Source organism: Marmota marmota, unplaced genomic scaffold (assembly GCF_001458135.2).
Source record: "Marmota marmota marmota unplaced genomic scaffold, marMar, whole genome shotgun sequence".
NCBI classification, from domain to species: domain Eukaryota; kingdom Metazoa; phylum Chordata; class Mammalia; order Rodentia; family Sciuridae; genus Marmota; species Marmota marmota.
This window is the reverse complement of record NW_026000174.1, coordinates 29769232-29786388: the sequence shown is the minus strand read 5'-3', so window position 1 is coordinate 29786388 and position 17157 is coordinate 29769232. Positions and strand designations below refer to the sequence as shown.

At 42.8% G+C, this 17157-nt stretch overlaps 2 protein-coding genes across 2 annotated transcripts in view; both read left to right on the top strand.

The window, feature by feature from the left end:
• Abcc8 (ATP binding cassette subfamily C member 8) overlaps positions 1 to 1874 on the top strand; it is a 76821-nt gene extending 74947 nt beyond the window's left edge. Inside the window, exon 37 of the mRNA XM_048788437.1 lies at positions 1725 to 1874. Coding sequence (XP_048644394.1) covers positions 1725 to 1744 — 20 coding nt within the window. The 3' untranslated portion in view covers positions 1745 to 1874. The remainder of the gene's footprint in view (positions 1 to 1724) is intronic.
• A 491-nt stretch (positions 1875 to 2365) lies between these two features.
• Positions 2366 to 4663, top strand: Kcnj11 (potassium inwardly rectifying channel subfamily J member 11). The gene has a single exon (XM_015477674.2). The coding sequence runs from the start codon at positions 2368 to 2370 to the stop codon at positions 3538 to 3540; it is 1173 nt and encodes a 390-aa protein (XP_015333160.1). The 5' UTR covers positions 2366 to 2367; the 3' UTR covers positions 3541 to 4663.
• The last annotated feature ends 12494 nt before the right edge of the window (positions 4664 to 17157 follow it).

Here is a 17157-nt window from a genome sequence, read left to right as displayed (position 1 = left end):
ACATACCTACTGGCTAGGCCTAGATCCCACATCCCCATCTCTGTTCCCCAAAGCAAGGACATTCAGAAGTGGGGAATGGTGGTCCTTCAGAAAGTAAGAACAGTGCAAGTATCACAATTAGCCAGGTGGTGGCTGAGAGTTGCCAGGCCCCAGACCCTGGAGAGACCAAAACAACAGCTTGTCCTAACTTCATCTTCATCAGGAAATGGGAGTGCACACCTGCCCTCAGTCAACAAATGACAGGTGCTAATTTACATATCATTTTATAATAATTTATATATCACCTACAGTACTGGCTTGCCAGGCCCTGAAGTAAAAACCTAGGGTCCTTGGGTTTAACTGCAAGAGGGTCAAAGCCCCTGCCTTAGCGCCAGATAACAGATGACCATGCATGGTCCAAGGGATTCTTCTCTAAGGATATGAGCCCCAGGGAGCAAATGAAGCCATTACTGTTCCAACAACCAACAAGGCAACCTTAGGCTAATATCTACAATAGAAACATGTCCACACAAAAGCCTGGGACTCCAGTGTCTAAGCTAGCTCTAAAACAACTCAGGTCCAGATACCTCCTATTACTTATATTGAAATAAATCAGGCTACAGACATGGGGAGTGTAAAGCAAGTGCCAGTAGTTCACATCCTCTAAAATGCAGGGTGGGCTGGGGCCTCTTGGGATAGAGAAGATGGAACTTCCCAGGCTTCTGGGGCTACAAAATGAGCATTGTTATGGTAGGTGTTGGACTGTGCTCCCAATCCTATTGAAGTTTTTTTTTTTTTTTTTTTTTTTTTTTTTTGTAATGGGAAAGATTTGGAGTCTTCGGATTCTCAAGGGATCTAAGACTAAGAAAAGGTGGTCCTAGGGGCCTCTGGCTCTGGGATAGTGGCTCCACCTCTCAGTGCCTCCTTTCCCTGGAAACCCAGAGCCTCTCTAGAGGCAGAGATGACCCAACTGCAGATGGGTAAAAGGAGGGAGGGGAATCAGGGCGACAGCGGCTGCTATCCCAGATTAGGACAGATGATGACTCCCTTCGCGCCCTCCAATTTCATAGTGAAATTGGAACCTCATATGATCTGTCAGTCGAATTGGACGGACAAAGCCCCAAGGACAGACTGAGATGGAAGAAGGAGGGGCAGGGTAGGGGGTGGCTAGGGGCGGAGCTTGCTCCTATGCCCGTCCCCTCTCCCGCTCGGAAATAGGTCGGGCTCCCCCTAGCGGCCAGTCCCCAATTCTGCTCCTCGGGCGACCCCCGCCCTTAATCTTGTATCCGCACCTTGCACTGGTCTGTATTCGCGGACCCACAGACCGACAGACTGACCGAAACCCGCCGGCCGCCAGCACTCAGTCAGCGGGAGGGGGCGGGGAGGCGATGGCTGTGGCTTGAGGAGCAGGAGCAGGTGCCGCNGTGCTGTCTGAGCACTTCTTTTCCGGGTCCAGGTTGAATCTGGAGAGTGGCACAGAAACCCATAGGGAAGGGAGCAGTGGGCTGCCTCCATCCCCAGGGTCCTGTCACAGGCAAGGCTGGTGAACGCTCGTGGGTGAGAACTGAGTCATTTGGAGGCTTTGCTGGGTAGGGAGCACCGAGGTGGCGGCAGTGGGTGTGGACAGCACTGAGAGCTGTAGTGCAAGATGTCACCAGTGCTGGTCTTGGCCTCATGAGAAGGGCTTGAAGGTGACACTTAGCTGAAGACCCCAGTTCCCCCACATCCTCCTCTTTGTATTGCAGACTCAATGAAGCTGAGCTAGCCCAGCCAGGTAGCGCGGGAGACGAGGGGATCCGGAGTTCAGCCGGGTCGGGTGGTGACTCCGGAGGGCGCAGGATCCCAAGGAGACAGAGAGGACAAGAGCTGGAGAGAGATCCCGGGAGCGGCGGGGGGGATAGGGGAGGAATGGGGTAGGAAAGAGGGCGCATACTAGAAGAGGCAGTCGGGACGTGAAGCTGGAGCTTGGAGGGGATCTGGGACAGAAATGGGTAGGGCGGCAGAACAGTGGGGGGTTGTGCGAGGTCTCGCTAGTTGGTAAGATCCGGAGGTGTTAAGTTCTGAGGTGGGTTGAGAAAGGAAGGCTGGGGGACCAGAGGGATGTTAGGAGGAGGCCCAGGTGTGGAGGAGAGCTGTGTGGGGATCCAGGGCCGCCTGGCTGGAGGGCTCACTAGGCAATGGGCAGTGGGCTGAAGGGTGAGGCTGGTGTAAAGAAGTGAGTCAGGATCCAGGTGGAGGTGAAGACGGATCTGGAAGGACAGGCCATCTCAGGTGTGAAGATAGCCCAGGCTGAGGGTAGCCCAAGGTGAGAGGGTGCCTGGGAGACCCTAGGCCAGGTCAGGGCTGTGCCCCCCATGGGGGAAACCCCTCCCTGGGGTCACCGGAGCCATGCTGTCCCGCAAGGGCATCATCCCTGAGGAGTATGTGCTGACACGGCTAGCAGAGGACCCTGCAGAACCTAGGTACCGAGCTCGAGAGCGGAAGGCCCGCTTTGTGTCCAAGAAAGGCAACTGTAATGTGGCCCACAAGAACATCCGGGAGCAGGGCCGCTTCCTGCAGGACGTATTCACCACGCTCGTGGACCTCAAGTGGCCACACACACTGCTCATCTTCACCATGTCCTTCCTGTGCAGCTGGCTGCTCTTCGCTATGGTCTGGTGGCTCATTGCGTTTGCCCACGGTGACCTGGCTTCTGGTGAGGGCACAATAGTGCCCTGTGTCACCAGTATCCACTCCTTTTCATCCGCGTTCCTTTTCTCCATCGAGGTCCAGGTAACCATTGGTTTTGGTGGGCGCATGGTGACAGAGGAATGTCCACTGGCCATCCTGATCCTCATTGTGCAGAACATCGTGGGGCTCATGATCAACGCCATCATGCTGGGCTGCATCTTCATGAAGACTGCGCAGGCGCACCGGCGAGCAGAGACTCTTATCTTCAGCAAGCACGCTGTTATTGCTGTTCGCCATGGCCGCCTTTGTTTCATGCTCCGCGTGGGTGACCTCCGCAAAAGCATGATCATCAGTGCCACCATCCACATGCAGGTGGTGCGTAAGACCACCAGCCCTGAGGGCGAAGTGGTGCCTCTTCACCAGGTGGACATTCCCATGGAGAATGGCGTGGGTGGCAACAGCATCTTCCTGGTGGCGCCGCTCATAATCTACCATGTCATTGATTCCAATAGTCCACTCTACGATCTGGCACCCAGTGACCTGCACCACCACCAGGACCTGGAGATCATTGTCATCCTTGAAGGTGTGGTAGAAACCACGGGCATCACCACCCAAGCCCGCACCTCCTACCTAGCTGATGAGATCCTGTGGGGCCAGCGCTTTGTCCCTATTGTGGCTGAGGAGGACGGCCGCTACTCCGTGGATTACTCCAAGTTTGGCAACACCATTAAAGTGCCGACGCCACTCTGCACAGCCCGCCAGCTTGATGAGGACCGCAGCCTGCTGGATGCCCTGACCCTCGCCTCTACCCGTGGGCCCCTGCGCAAACGCAGTGTGGCCATGGCCAAGGCCAAACCAAGGTTTAGCATCTCTCCAGATGCCCTGACTTAAGTCATGGTCCCTGGGTCCCCACATGTGCATGTGCACACAGGCAGTTTGGTATGGTAGGTACAGTGGATGTGGTGTGGGCCCCTTGGCAAAGTGAAGGCCTGGACCCTCCTCAGCTCAGCCTTCCCTGCTTTGTGCCCAGGGTGTTGCAAGGCACTTGTCACTGCTATTTCTGGCCTCAGCAGGAGCCCGTACTGGGTTATTTTTGTCCCTGTTCCTCCGGCCCAGCTCAGGACTGGCTTATCCCTCTCTCTCTGCCCAAGGGAAAACTGTGGGTGTACTAGGCCCTAAAGCTGGGTCTCCAGCCAGTCCTGGCCCCCATGATCAACCTAATACCAGCAGGCAGGTGGCTGGGGAAATCAATCCCCAGATTGGCAGCCTGCCTTCTGGTTTCTGTGGTCCCCAAAAAATCCCTGTGACCAGGCCTCAGCTCTACTTTGTCCCTGAAAAAGTGATGGGCTAAGGGGTGGGTTCCACCTGCAAAGGAGGGCAGGTAGTGAGAGCACACTGCAGCTCCACGGCTGGAGCTGTGGAACCTACACAGGTGGGGGTAGGCCGAGATGAGCAGAGCTTCTCTCCACTGTCAGGCTTCAGCCCAGGAGGGGGACCCAGCAGGGATAGGGTAATAGAAGAAGGCTTTGCTGAGCCCTGCTTAGGGAGCAGGAGATGGGCCCAGCACCCTGCCCTTCACCCATTTCACCCTCTCTGCAGAGAGGATTCCTTGGGCTGGGGCTGCTGTTCCCATTCTGTCTCCAACCTGGGAGGCTAGAATGGGCTAGGCAGCCAGTGACATGCCAAGCACAGAGAGCTGAGGAAAGAGGTCCTGTGGCTACCACATACAACGGGCCTCAGACTGAACTCTGCTCCTGGCTCCCCAATGGCAGCTGTGACTCACTTTGTCCAGAGGACAACTGGGGGTGGGGGTGCCTTTGAGTTGCTGGAAAAAGTGTTGAAAGTTCCAAATGATAGGGGGTATGAGCTCCCTGAGGTGAAGAGGCTCTTGGTCCTAATGGGTTTGACCCAAGCCAGGACTCTTAGAGCCTGTACTCACGGAGCAGTGCTGTGTGTCCTTGCCCAGAATTCTGCCTTCTGCATTGTCAATAAAGCCTCCCCTTCGTGACCTAAACTCTGAGCTGTTCTTGCTGGGGAGGCAGCAAGTATGCTGGTGGAAAGGGAGGGTGGGGCTGGCAGCTGTCACCCCACATTCAAGAAGTACTGTGAGCCCTAGCAGGGAGTCCAGGAAAGGGAGCTGAGGCTGGCTCCTCCTCCCCCAGCTCAGGGGCACTTCCCCCTCCTCAGGTGACCTAGTACTGCCAGCAGTCTAGCTACCTCTTTTTTTTTTTTTGCATCCAGAAGGCCTTATAGCCCTGGGCCCTCCCAGGGATCTATTGGAAGGCAAGGTACCGGGGTCATTACAGGCATAAGGGTTGTGGTTGGGAGGTGAATTTTCCAGACATATGCCTGGGTCCAAATCCTGGCTGTAGCTATATGACTTAGGCCAAGTAACTCTCTGTCTCTGTTGCCTTATCTATGCTGACTGTATCTACTTCATAGAACTGTAGGTGTAAGTGAAAAGCATATGTAAATGTCAAAGTGCCTGGTCTGTAATAAGTGTTCAATAGTTAATTATGAGAAAACTGACCAAGCAAGCATTAAGAGAGAAAGTGTGTTTATAGTTTCCTGCAGTGATGCATTTCTTTGCTTGGTCTTACTTTCTACACGTGTCCCTTCCAGCTAAGGATTAGAGGGGTTGTGGCAACCTGTAGCCATATAAGTGGTCTTAGAAGGGTTATGATCATTTCCTCCCACATGAAGTCTCTTCAGTAGTTTCCCATTACTTTCTGGATCCAGGCTAGACTTCTTAGCCAGCCATTTCAGGACTTGACTCCTTTCTACCCTACATTCCACTGTTCTCTTGCCAGAATAATTTGCACCCTGATTCAGCCAGTTCCCTAACTATCTGTGTGTCCCCTCCTTGCACATAACTGAGGTTCTGACTTTCAAGCCTTTTGTTATGATTTCCCCTTTGCCTGACCTGCCCAGGCCTCATCTCTGCTAAAATCCATAGAAGTTCAGACCCAGTGATGTCTCCTCAAAGCCTTTCCTGGTTTCTCTGGGGAAAAACTGTCCTTTCCCTGAGCAGTCTCCTCTGCCTGTGTTTATGACCCCAAAGTTCATGGCTTCTTGGGATTAGGAATTGTGTCTGATTCAACATTGGGTCTGACACTGAGTAGGTACTGAGTGAAGGAATCGATGGATGCATGGTGGACAGATGAATGGATGATGTACAGAACCACAAGCCAGAGTCATTACTAAAAAGAAGCCTGCAGACTGGGCTGTGGTTGGATCAGTAAGGGTCTGTCACAGGCTGCCAAGAGAAAGCCAAGGGGTCCAGGAAGTTGCTGCTGCTTGTGTGAGCTATAAACTTTCTTCTTCCTCACCCACATAGTCCCTGGCACTGATTCCCTTCCTTGCAAAGCTGACCCATTTCTGGTTCAAAGAAGAGATTGAAAAGCTAGTCAGAGTCTGCCCGGAGTTTTGAGGGTCTGGCTTTTGGAACTTAATTTGGTCAAACCCTAAGGCCATGGGAGAGGCCAGAGTCACTAACAAGGAGCCCCTTGGTCACAGCATCTTTGGAGTCCCATCCAGAATAACTTTCCTCCAACCCCTTACAGACCTTAAGTGGCTGGTGACAGCCTGACATCTGCAGAACTGGGGTCCTAGCGCCACCTTCTGGCCACAAGGAAGACTTACATGATTCCGGAAAATTGGAGCTGCTGGTCCTTCCATTTCTGACCACTCTAAGGGAGATCCCCAGCCTTAAGGCTTAGATTAGAGAGAAGCCGGAAAGTTCCTCGATAGCTGGACTAAGCCATCCTTGCCCCCACATGATCAAAATATATAGTATAACTCCGGAGTTCCCAGGGCCTGTCTGAGTCCCAGATTTGAGACTGACAACAGGCTCAGCTATGTTAAATGACAGTACAGATTATGCCCCAAACACCCAGAATCAGAGGGGCCTCACAGATACTTTCTCTAAGCTACATGTATGGTGAACCCTCCCTCCTCCTCTTGCTTGCATAAGCCCTGGGCTCCTTGCCTTCCAGACTACTCTGTCCCCAGTCAGTGATGATGCAGCCCGAGGGGGCAGATCTTCTAAACCTCTGTCACCAACTCACATCAATGGTGTGACATGTCCCAGGCCTTAGTCCTGAGCTCCACAGGTTAGTGAAGTCAGGCTACCCACTTCTTGTTATGAAAACAACCTGATAGTCATAAGCTGGGCAAACATAAGTTCTTTTATTCCATTCCAATCTTAATTTCTAATATCTCTAACATTCAAATCATATACTTCACACAATGATGTATAGAGTGATCACAGAAAAACTAAGAAATAGTTAACATGGCTGCAGGATTCCAGAATGCTGAGCCAAGAGCACAAGCAAAGAGAGATAAGAAGGCAAAGATAGTCAATGTAGGTGGTCAGAAAAGGATTTTTTAAAATATTTTTATTAGAGCATCATAATTATACAGTAATTGGGTTAATTTTTACAAACTCATACATGCAAGGAATTTGATTTAAAGCCCAATTCCCCCGCTTCTCTCCTCTTATTCTCCCTTCTCTCCTTTATTAAACTACCTTTCTTCTATATATGCATAAAAGTAAAATTCCCTTTGGTATCTTTATATACAAATATAACATGATTTTGCTAAATTAGTCTCATTTACCTTCTTCTTTCTCTTCCTTCTTCCCTGTCACTCTATATCTACTCCCCTGATCTTTGTATATCTACCAAAAGCATAGGACAGATAGTAGTTGTTTCCTTGTACAAAGAAAGTACAGAATCATTTTACCTTGGCAGTTGTCTCAAAATGGAGTAGCTTATGGAAAACTACTGCTTTCCAAAATGGATTAACTCAGGGTCAGGCACAGCCTGCAAACCACTATTCTGTATCTCATGAAGTAACTGAGATCAGAGCATAGCCTGCTCTTCACAGTGTAGGATGGAGCTGTCTGTGCAAGCTACCCCTGAACCCAGGCTGATCATAGCCTTCTCTTCCACTTTCAGTGGCGTCATTGCCATATGTCTGTCATGATAGCATCTGGATATCAGAGAAAGGCAAGAAATATGACAGTAATCACAAATATTGCAAGAAACATTTGAAAACCACTTTAGATCCAGTTTTTTCATTAACTTAGATCCAACTAGGAGAATAAATCTCTTGAATCAGTCTTGGATAAGCGGTTTTTCTCATTGACTGATAGCTCTCCCTAACACATTTACAGTGAGAAGTATTTACTCTTGCAGATCTTGCCTTGGCAGGCCCATAAATACTTGATGGCAATGTGTTTTTCTAGAACCATTTTAACCAACACATTTACATTGGTCCCTTGGGCCTCTAACGCTTGTGCTATTTTATTTGCTATTTGGGCCATAGTTAGGGATTGAGTTTAGAAACTTCTAGTGAAGGTCAGGAATTCTCAGTCAAACCAGTAAGATCTAGTGGTAAGTCAATCCATTGAGGTACTAATAAAATATGAGCAAGTAGGGGAAGGAATTTCCCTGTCTCAGCCAGCAGTTTCTGTAGGTATGAGAATAATGCAGACCACACTGTTCAAAGACCTCATCAGGTTCAATTCAATGTGAGCCTCATATTATATGGAGAGACACAGGGAGGCTCCACAATGTGTCTCCCCAGCTTCACAAGGCAACACATGGAAATCAGATGGGAAAGTTCTTCCCCAACACATCAGAAAACACACACACACACACACACAAAATACCCCAGCTTCAATCCTAAGAACAGCCCACAATCTTTCCTGTGATCAAGAACTCTAGGGCTGGGGATGTGGCTCAAGCGGTAGAGCACTCGCCTGGCATGTGCGGGGCGCTGGGTTCAATCCTCAGCACCACATAAAAAAAAATTTAAAAAATAAAAGTGTTGTGTCCACCGAAAACTAAAAAAATAAATATTAAAAAAATTTGGGGCTGGGGATGTGGCTCAAGCGGTAGCACACTCGCCTGGCTTGCGTGCGGCCCAGGTTCGATCCTCAACGTCACATACAAACAAAGATGTTGTGTTTGCCGAAAACTAAAAAAAATAAATATTAAAAAATTCTCTCTCTCTCTCTCTCTCCCTCTCTCTCTCTTAAAAAAAAATTCTCTCTCTTAAAAAAAAAAGAACTCTAGGAGCCAAGTTCAAGACTCAGGGCTACATTTTATTGAGGAACCCCTTACCTTTTACAACAATAAAATGCAAGTGATACAATCAGTCCAAAACAGGGGAAAGAATGAAACCTACTGACAAGGACCAAAGGGACCACAAAACTGCTACTAGAATCTATGTGATTAATGTCATTTTTCCTGTCAGAGATCTAACCACCCACCTTCTGCCACAAATCTCAGCACCTCTATTCCTATCGTGTATATTTTCACACATGAGAGTATTTAGCACATGTCAGAAAAATTGCACTATTGCACACTGCACACCTCATACGCATACCACACTCATCTTCAAAGTTTCCATACCTCACCATCTTCTATCATCTATATTCTTATCACCCAGACAAACCCCTCATGCCAACCACACAGAGCATGTTTCAATTTCACACTCTCCATCCCCCCGCATACATCCTGCACACTCCATTCACACATACCTCTGGCCCTTACTTTCAGAAACAGTTCCTTTCTCCCTCTAGGAGCCATCTGGCACATCCAGATCACATCCCTCAGAGTCCCTAGGTAGCCCTTACCTTCCTTACACCTCTCAGCTCAGGAAGATGCATTTGATCCATAGGGTCATCCTATCCAAGACCAGAGCCATGACCAAGGCAACCAGTATATAAGCTCAAAAAAACCCACCCTACCAGCATGAGGGGTTCTGCAGTAAACTGTGTTATCCTAAGGATTTGATGTGCCTGCAGAAAACCCTGGGCATCTTCAAGACCATCCTACAATGGCTTCCTCATCTTGGGGCACAGCCTGTAAGACAGGACTACTGATATAACCTTTTAGTCAAGAGTTCATGGTGGACATGGAGCCTGACTAGAAGGGCAGGTCCTGGCAGGGATGGTCCCTGGTTCCTGATAACCCCTATCCTCAGGAGCCTCAGATGGGAAACTGGATGTAAACAGCTTTGAAAAATGTAGTTTATTTTTCTCACACACAAATGGACTAGCCCAGGGCCGGTATGGCAATACTGTGACCATCCTTTAATCTTGTCACTCTGCCATCCTTAGCATGTAGCCTCCACCTTATATTTGGAAATGGATTTTTTCATCTTCAGCCATCATCATTTGGTATTCCACCATTGTACAGGAATGATGAAGAAAAGAGGGAGATAAGAGTTTTTTTCTTTAAGGCACCCTTTTATTCAAGGGTACTTCCCAGAAGGAGCACTTGGTACTTTTGATTATATCCAGAACTACTAGACTCTAAGTTCACATGGCTATATCTACCTGGAGTAGAATTTGGGCAAGTTGTCATGTGGAGCGAAATATGCTTAGAATTAGTAGTCTCTATTACAATGTATCTGAAAGGTGTCTGATAACAAACAGTTTAAGAAACCCTGCTTTACAAAAATATTGGCACAAACACACCCAGAATATGAAACCTATGCAGTGTCCAATTCAGTTTACTTACCTTTGCTAAAGGCTTGCCTTGGGTCAGTCATTGGGCTGATAATAAGGAGTCCTTGTCTACCCTCAGGGAGTTCCCAGTTTGGTGTGGTGAGACTCCAGCTCATTGTTGGGCATGGTTGTAGGGGGAAGAGCAAGTAGTCAATGCCAGTCCTTCTAGTCCTGATCAACTACAAAGTGGTGATGGGGAGGGGGAGATATTTCTGAAGGTCATAGCCCAGAGGCTCAGGACATTAAAAGAATGAAATTTAATCATAAGATTATGACTCTGTCTCCCCAACACTTTACCACCACCTCAACAGGACTCTAGTATGAAAGTGGGGAATTACAACTGAGACCTGCACGACACATAGTCTATTTAGAAGGAGTACATAGGGAAACACAAAGACAACCAGAAAGGGGGATTTTAAAAAAGAAACTAGCATACACTGAACCTCTAGCACCAACAACTACAGCAAATATTAAACACAGATCAACTTCTAACCAAATTAACATAAAACCCCACACTATAAGCCTATTTGCACCAAGTGCAAGGGTGCATATCTGTAATCCAAATGACTCAGGAGACTGAGATAGAAGGATCACAAGTTCAAAGCCAGCCTCACAACTTAATGAGAACTGTCTTGAAATAATAAGTTAAAAGGGTTAGGGATATAGCTCAGTGGTAAAGCACCCTTGCATTCAATCCCCAATATTTCAAAAAGAAAAAAAGAAAGGCTTATTTGCCCCAGTTTGTTTTACCTGATACACAATACCTAACTTTCAACAGTAGATTACAAGGCATGTTGAAAAGTACACAAAGATAAAGCAAACTTAGCAACCAGACTCAGGTGTTACACAGATTCTGGAATTTATAGGAAATTTTAAATAATAGTATCTATTTTTTTGTAGTAGAAAGGAAAAAGAAAAATAACTAATTAAAATGTCAAGGTAATTAATGGAAAACAGTAAATAATGTATATGAACGGATGGGTAATGGAAGAAAAGAGACAGAAATTCTCAGAAAGAATCAAAAGGAAATGCTAGAAATCAAAATATTGTAAATGAAATTCAGAAGGCCTTTGATGGGTTTTGTCAATAGTCTTGACCCTAACCAGGAAAGAATTGGTGAGATTGAAGATGTCAGTAGGAACTTCTCAAACTGATATGCAAAGAGAAAAAAATGAATTAAAAAGTCACAATATCCAAAACATATGGGATTAAGTACAAAGGTATAGAATACTGCATGGAAAGAACAAGAGAAAAAGGATCAAGAGAAAGACTTCAAAGAAATAATGGCTGAAATTTTCCCAAAATTAATGATAGTGAAGTTAAAGACTCTCAAACAAAAACTAAATGAACTTTGTCACTAATAGACCTGCTCTGAAAGAAAGATTAAATATTCTTCAGAGAGAAGAAAAATGATATTAGGAACTAAAATCTACATAAAGGAAGAAAGAGTTTCAGAGAAGAAATAAATGAAAGTAAAATAAAATTTTAAAATTTTTGTCCTTAATAATTATTCAAAATAATAACAGCAATAATGTATCAGGTGATCACAGCATATGGATAATTGAAATAAATCACAGCAATATTAGAAAGGATGGGAGGGAGGAATTAGAAATGCTCTGTTATGAAGCAATACAATATTAATTGAAAGTAGGTGAGTTGTAAATATACATTATAAATTCTAAGGCAACTATGGCACATTTTAAAAATATAATTGATATACAAAGATAGAAGAAAAAAAATCATAAAAATGTTCCATCAAAACAGAGATGGCATAAAAAGAGGGAAAGACAGAAAAAAAGAATGTGTACATCAAACAGAAAACAGGGGGCTGAGGTTGTGACTCAGAGGTAGAGTACTCGCTTACCATGTGTGAGACACTGGGTTTGAGCTCAGCACCACATAAAAATAAAATAAAGATATTATGCCCATATATAACTGAAAATAAATATTTATTTTAAAAAAATAGAAAACAAATGGTGCACATTAATCCAACAATATGCACAATTGTTTTAAATGTGAATGGTCTAAATCTTCCAATTAAAAAACAGAGACTATATATATGTGTGTGTAATAAGAATTGTAATGCATTCCACTGTCATTTATTTTTTTTAAATCAGTAAAAAAACAGAGACTATAGAAATGGATTTTTAAAAACCAAGATCAAATATAGTATTTCACCACATAATCATCACAGATTTTTTGTCACATATTTTTGTAAAAAAGTGGGGTGCAACTATTATGTTAACTTTTTTTTCAATTGTGCTAGTATTACTTAATAATTGTTTATTACTACACTGTCTTTGCTGCAAGATTAGGATGCACAGAATTCTAATTAATATACATAAATGTGGTAACAACAATTATTCTATAAAATACAGTATATGTTTTCTATAAGAAACCCACTTTAAATATGAAAGCTCACGTATATTAAACGTAAAAAGGTTAAGAAATATATACTATGTTAACACTAATCTAAAGAAAACTGTGTAGTTATATGAATTTCAGACAAAGTAGCCTTCAGATCAAGAAAAACTATCAGAGATGAAGAGGGACATTACTTAGTGATAAATATAATCAATTCTCTGGCTAGGGTTGTGGCTCAGCGGTAGAGCTCTTGCCTAGCACGTGCAAGGCCCTGGGTTCAATCCTCAGCACCACATAAAAATAAACAAATAAAATAAAAGTATTGGGTCCAACTACAACTAAAAATTAAAATGTTGGAAAAAAAAGCAATCAATTCTCAAAAAAAAAAAAAACAACAGCCTTTTGGATGTTTTTTGGTACTGGGGTACTTTGTATGTTCTTACAACACAATGAAATTAAACTATATTTCAATATACAGAGAGATAGCTGGAAAAACCTAGGATTGCTTCACCACTGAGGCACATCTCTAGCCCTTTTTTAATATTTTATTTTGAAATAGGATCTTGCTAAGTTGCTTAGGGCCTTGCAAAGTTGTTGAGTCTGGCTTTGAAGTTCCAATCCTCCTGCCTCAGCCTCCCAAGCTGCTAGGATTATAGAGGCATGAACCACGATGCCTGGCCCCCAAAACACAGTCTTTAATAAACATATACCTAACACCAAACTATCAAAATACATGAGCAAAAAACTGAGAACTACAAAAGAGATCCACTATCACCACTGAAGAATTCAATAGCCCATATTCATTAATTAATGGACCCAGTAGGCATAATAGCAGTCAGAACAGTCCCTATTCAGAATAGCACCACCAACCAACTGGATTTAACTGACTTATAAAATACTATAATTATGGAACATTTACCAAAATAGATCACATTCTGAGTCATAAAATACATCTTAACACATTTGGGGCAGCGCGGGGGTACCAGGGATTGAACTCAGGGGCAATTGACCACTGAGCCACATCAACAGTCCTATTTTTTTGTATTTTATTTAGAGACAGGGTCTCACTGAGTTGTTTAGCACCTCTCTTTTTGCTGAGGCTGGGTTTGAACTCCCGATCCTCCTATCTCAGCCTCCCAAGCCACTGGGATTACATGCATGCACCGCAGAGCCTGGCCATTTTAACATATTCTAAAGAATAGAAAGTATACTAAGTATGTTCTTACAACACAATGAAATTAAACTGTATTTCAATATACAGAAAGATAGCTGGAAAAATCCCAAATTACCAGTACAATAAGCCACATGCTTCTAAATAATGCATGGGTCATAGAAGAAGATTTTGAAATATCTTGAATAAAGTGAAATGAAAATACAACTGACGAAATTTGTGGGATAGAGCAAAAGCAGTACTTATAAGGGGATTTATGGTATCAAATGCATATATTGCAAAAGAGAAATTACATAAAAAGAGGAAAGATGAGGTAAAATTATAAATATCTACTTTAGGAAGCTAGAAAATAAAGAGAAATTAAAAACTAAAGCATGCAGAAATAAGAGGAAACAAAAAATAGACCAAAAAAAATCAAAGAATACTATGAGAACAACTCTATGCCAACAAATTTGATAAATTAAATGGACCAGATCCTTGAAAGACACAATCTACCAAAACTCAAACTCACATAAGAAGAAGTTGATAATTTGGGTAGGTCTATTCCTATTAAAGAAATTGAATAAACAACTAATAACCTTCAAAAAAAGAAAATACCAGGAATTCTACTCAACATTTAAAGAAGAAATTACACAAATTTTTTACAACTTCTTCCAGAAAGTAGAAGTAGAGGAAACACATCCTAATTCATTCTATGACCCCAGTATTACCCTATTGCTAAAACCACATAATAATACTATGAAAAAGGATAATTACAGACCAATATCTCTCACTAAACTAGATGCAAAAAATTCTCAACAATATAATAGCAAATAATCTAACAATTTATTGAAAGAATTATATACCACAAGCAAATGGAATTTATTCCAGATAGAAAAGTAATCAGTTAATGTAATCCCTTATATCAATAGACTGAAGAAGAAAAATTATATGACTACAAATCAACAGTGCAGAAAAAAATATTTGACAAAATCCAACATGCATTCATATTAAAACCCATTCTGTTTCATCATCCCAGATGTGGTACACCTATAAAATCTTAAATTGAGCAATAATTATTCTGTTTGCAGAATTTAAAACTTGGTACTTAACAGGTTAAAACTCTCAGGAATCTAAGAATAAAGGGAAATTTCTTCAACTGGATAAAGAACATCTACCAAGCTCTCTCTGCTTCCTGATGGCCATGTTCTGAGCTGCTTCCCTCTGCCATATCCTTCCACCATGATGTTCTACCCCACCTCAGGCCCTGACGAATAGAGTCAGGCTCTATGGATTTAGACCTCTGAAACCCTAAGTGCCAAAATAAACTTCCTCCTCTAAAAAACAAATCAACCAAACAAACAACAGCAAAAACCCTACAACTAAGTCATTATTCAATGATAAGAAAAAAAAAACAGGTAAGATGCCCCCTCTAACCCCTCTTTTTTATTCAACACTATATTGGAAGTCCTAGCTAATAGAATATGATTTTTAATAAGCAAAATGCATATAGATTGGGAAAAAATAAAGTTGAATTTGTTCATAGGCAATGTTATTTATGTAAAAAAAAAATTCCAAATACTGGCAAAAAAAAAAAGTCTTCTGGAGCTCATAAGTGATTACAACAAATTTGCTAGATATAAAATGAATATACAAAAACAATTGTTTGCATATAAATTACAATGAACAATTGAAATTTGAAATTAAAAATACAATAATATTAAGAACAATCCTCCTCCCAGAAAAGGAATAATTAGATATGTTGATAGACCCAACCTGATCTTTTCTTAAAATTGGGCATCTCGCCACAAAACCATGAAAAGATCATTTCGGCTTTACTATAAATTACTGCAAATTCTGAACCTGCTTGGTTCAGAATTTGCAGTAATTTATAGTAAAAATTCTGAACTTGCCCGTGCCTTGAACTCACCCATGCCTGGCTCTCTGACCAGATAGCAGCCCTCTCTGAAACTTAGTGACACCTCATAAATATTGGCCTTCCCTGGCCAGACAACGACCCTCTCTGAGGCTCTAATGGTCCTCATAAATTCTGATGTTGGGGCCAGCAAAAAATGTAAACTACCATTAGTGTGATGCTTGTCAGAGTTCTGTTATCTGTAACCCCCCTTTGTGTAACTTTCTGGGCTATAAAGCTGGGCTGCAGGAAAGCTGGGGTGCTGTCTCGTTCCCGCCGTTTTGGGAGGGAGAGGCAGCCCGGCCAGTCGAAATAATAAGATTGCTTTAATTTGATTTTAATTGGAGTCAGTGGTCTTTTCTTGCGTCCTGGTCTAACAATGTCTGTCAACATACATACAAGACCTATATGGGAAAACTACAAAACTCAGGGAAGAAGCCAAAGATATAAATAAATAAAAAGATATTCTGTGTGTATGGATACGATGAATCAATATTGTTAAGATGTCAATTCTTCCCAAACTGATATACAGAGTCAATGCAATCCCAATTAAAATCCCAGAAAGTTATTTTGTGGATGTCAACAAACTGATTCTCAAGTTTATATGGACAGGCAAAAGACCCAAGTAACTAACACTAGACTAAAGAAGTATCAAAAAAATTAAAAGCTGACACTTCTGACTTCCTGACTTACTATGAGGATTCAGTAATCAAGACAGTGTGATACTTACAAAAAAAAAAAAAAACATGTAAACAGATCAATGGAACTCAACAGAAAGCCCAGAAATAGACCCAAACAAATATATCCACCTGCTCTTTGACAAAGGAGCAAAAGAAATTCAAAGGAAAAAGGATTCTTTTCAATAAATGTACTGGAGCAATTGGACATTTATATGCAAACAAATGCACATGGAATCTATACTCAGATCTGGCATATTTTACCCTCCCCCCCCAAAAAAAAAACTCAAAAGGAATCACAGAACTAAATGAAAACATAAAACTATAAGACTTCTAGAAGATAGTAGAGGAGAAAATTCAGGTGGACTTGGGTTTGGTGATGAACTTTTAAATGCAATGCCAAAGCATGAGTTATGAAAGAAAAATGAAAATTATTAAGAACTTCTCCTCTGCAAAAAAATATTGTTAAGAAAATGAAAAAACAAGCCACATACTTTGAGAAAATATTTGTAAAACATAATCTGATAAAGAACTTGTATCCAATTTATGCAAAGAACTCTTATAACTCTTATAAGAAAATAATGAACCCAATTTAAAAATGGGCAAAAGATCCAAAGAGACATTTCGTAGATATGTAGAGAAAGAGATGTCAAATAAACCATAAAAAGATAAGCCTTATAAATAAACCACATAAAAAGAGGCTCAATGTTGCATGTCATTAGGGAATTGCAAATTAAAAAAGTAAGATAGCACTATACACTTATTAGAATGCCTAAAATGCAAAGAAATTAACAATACTAAATTTTATTGAGGATACAGAATAACAGGAACTCTCATTCACTGCTGGTAGGAATAGAAAATGATACAGCCACTTTGGAAGACA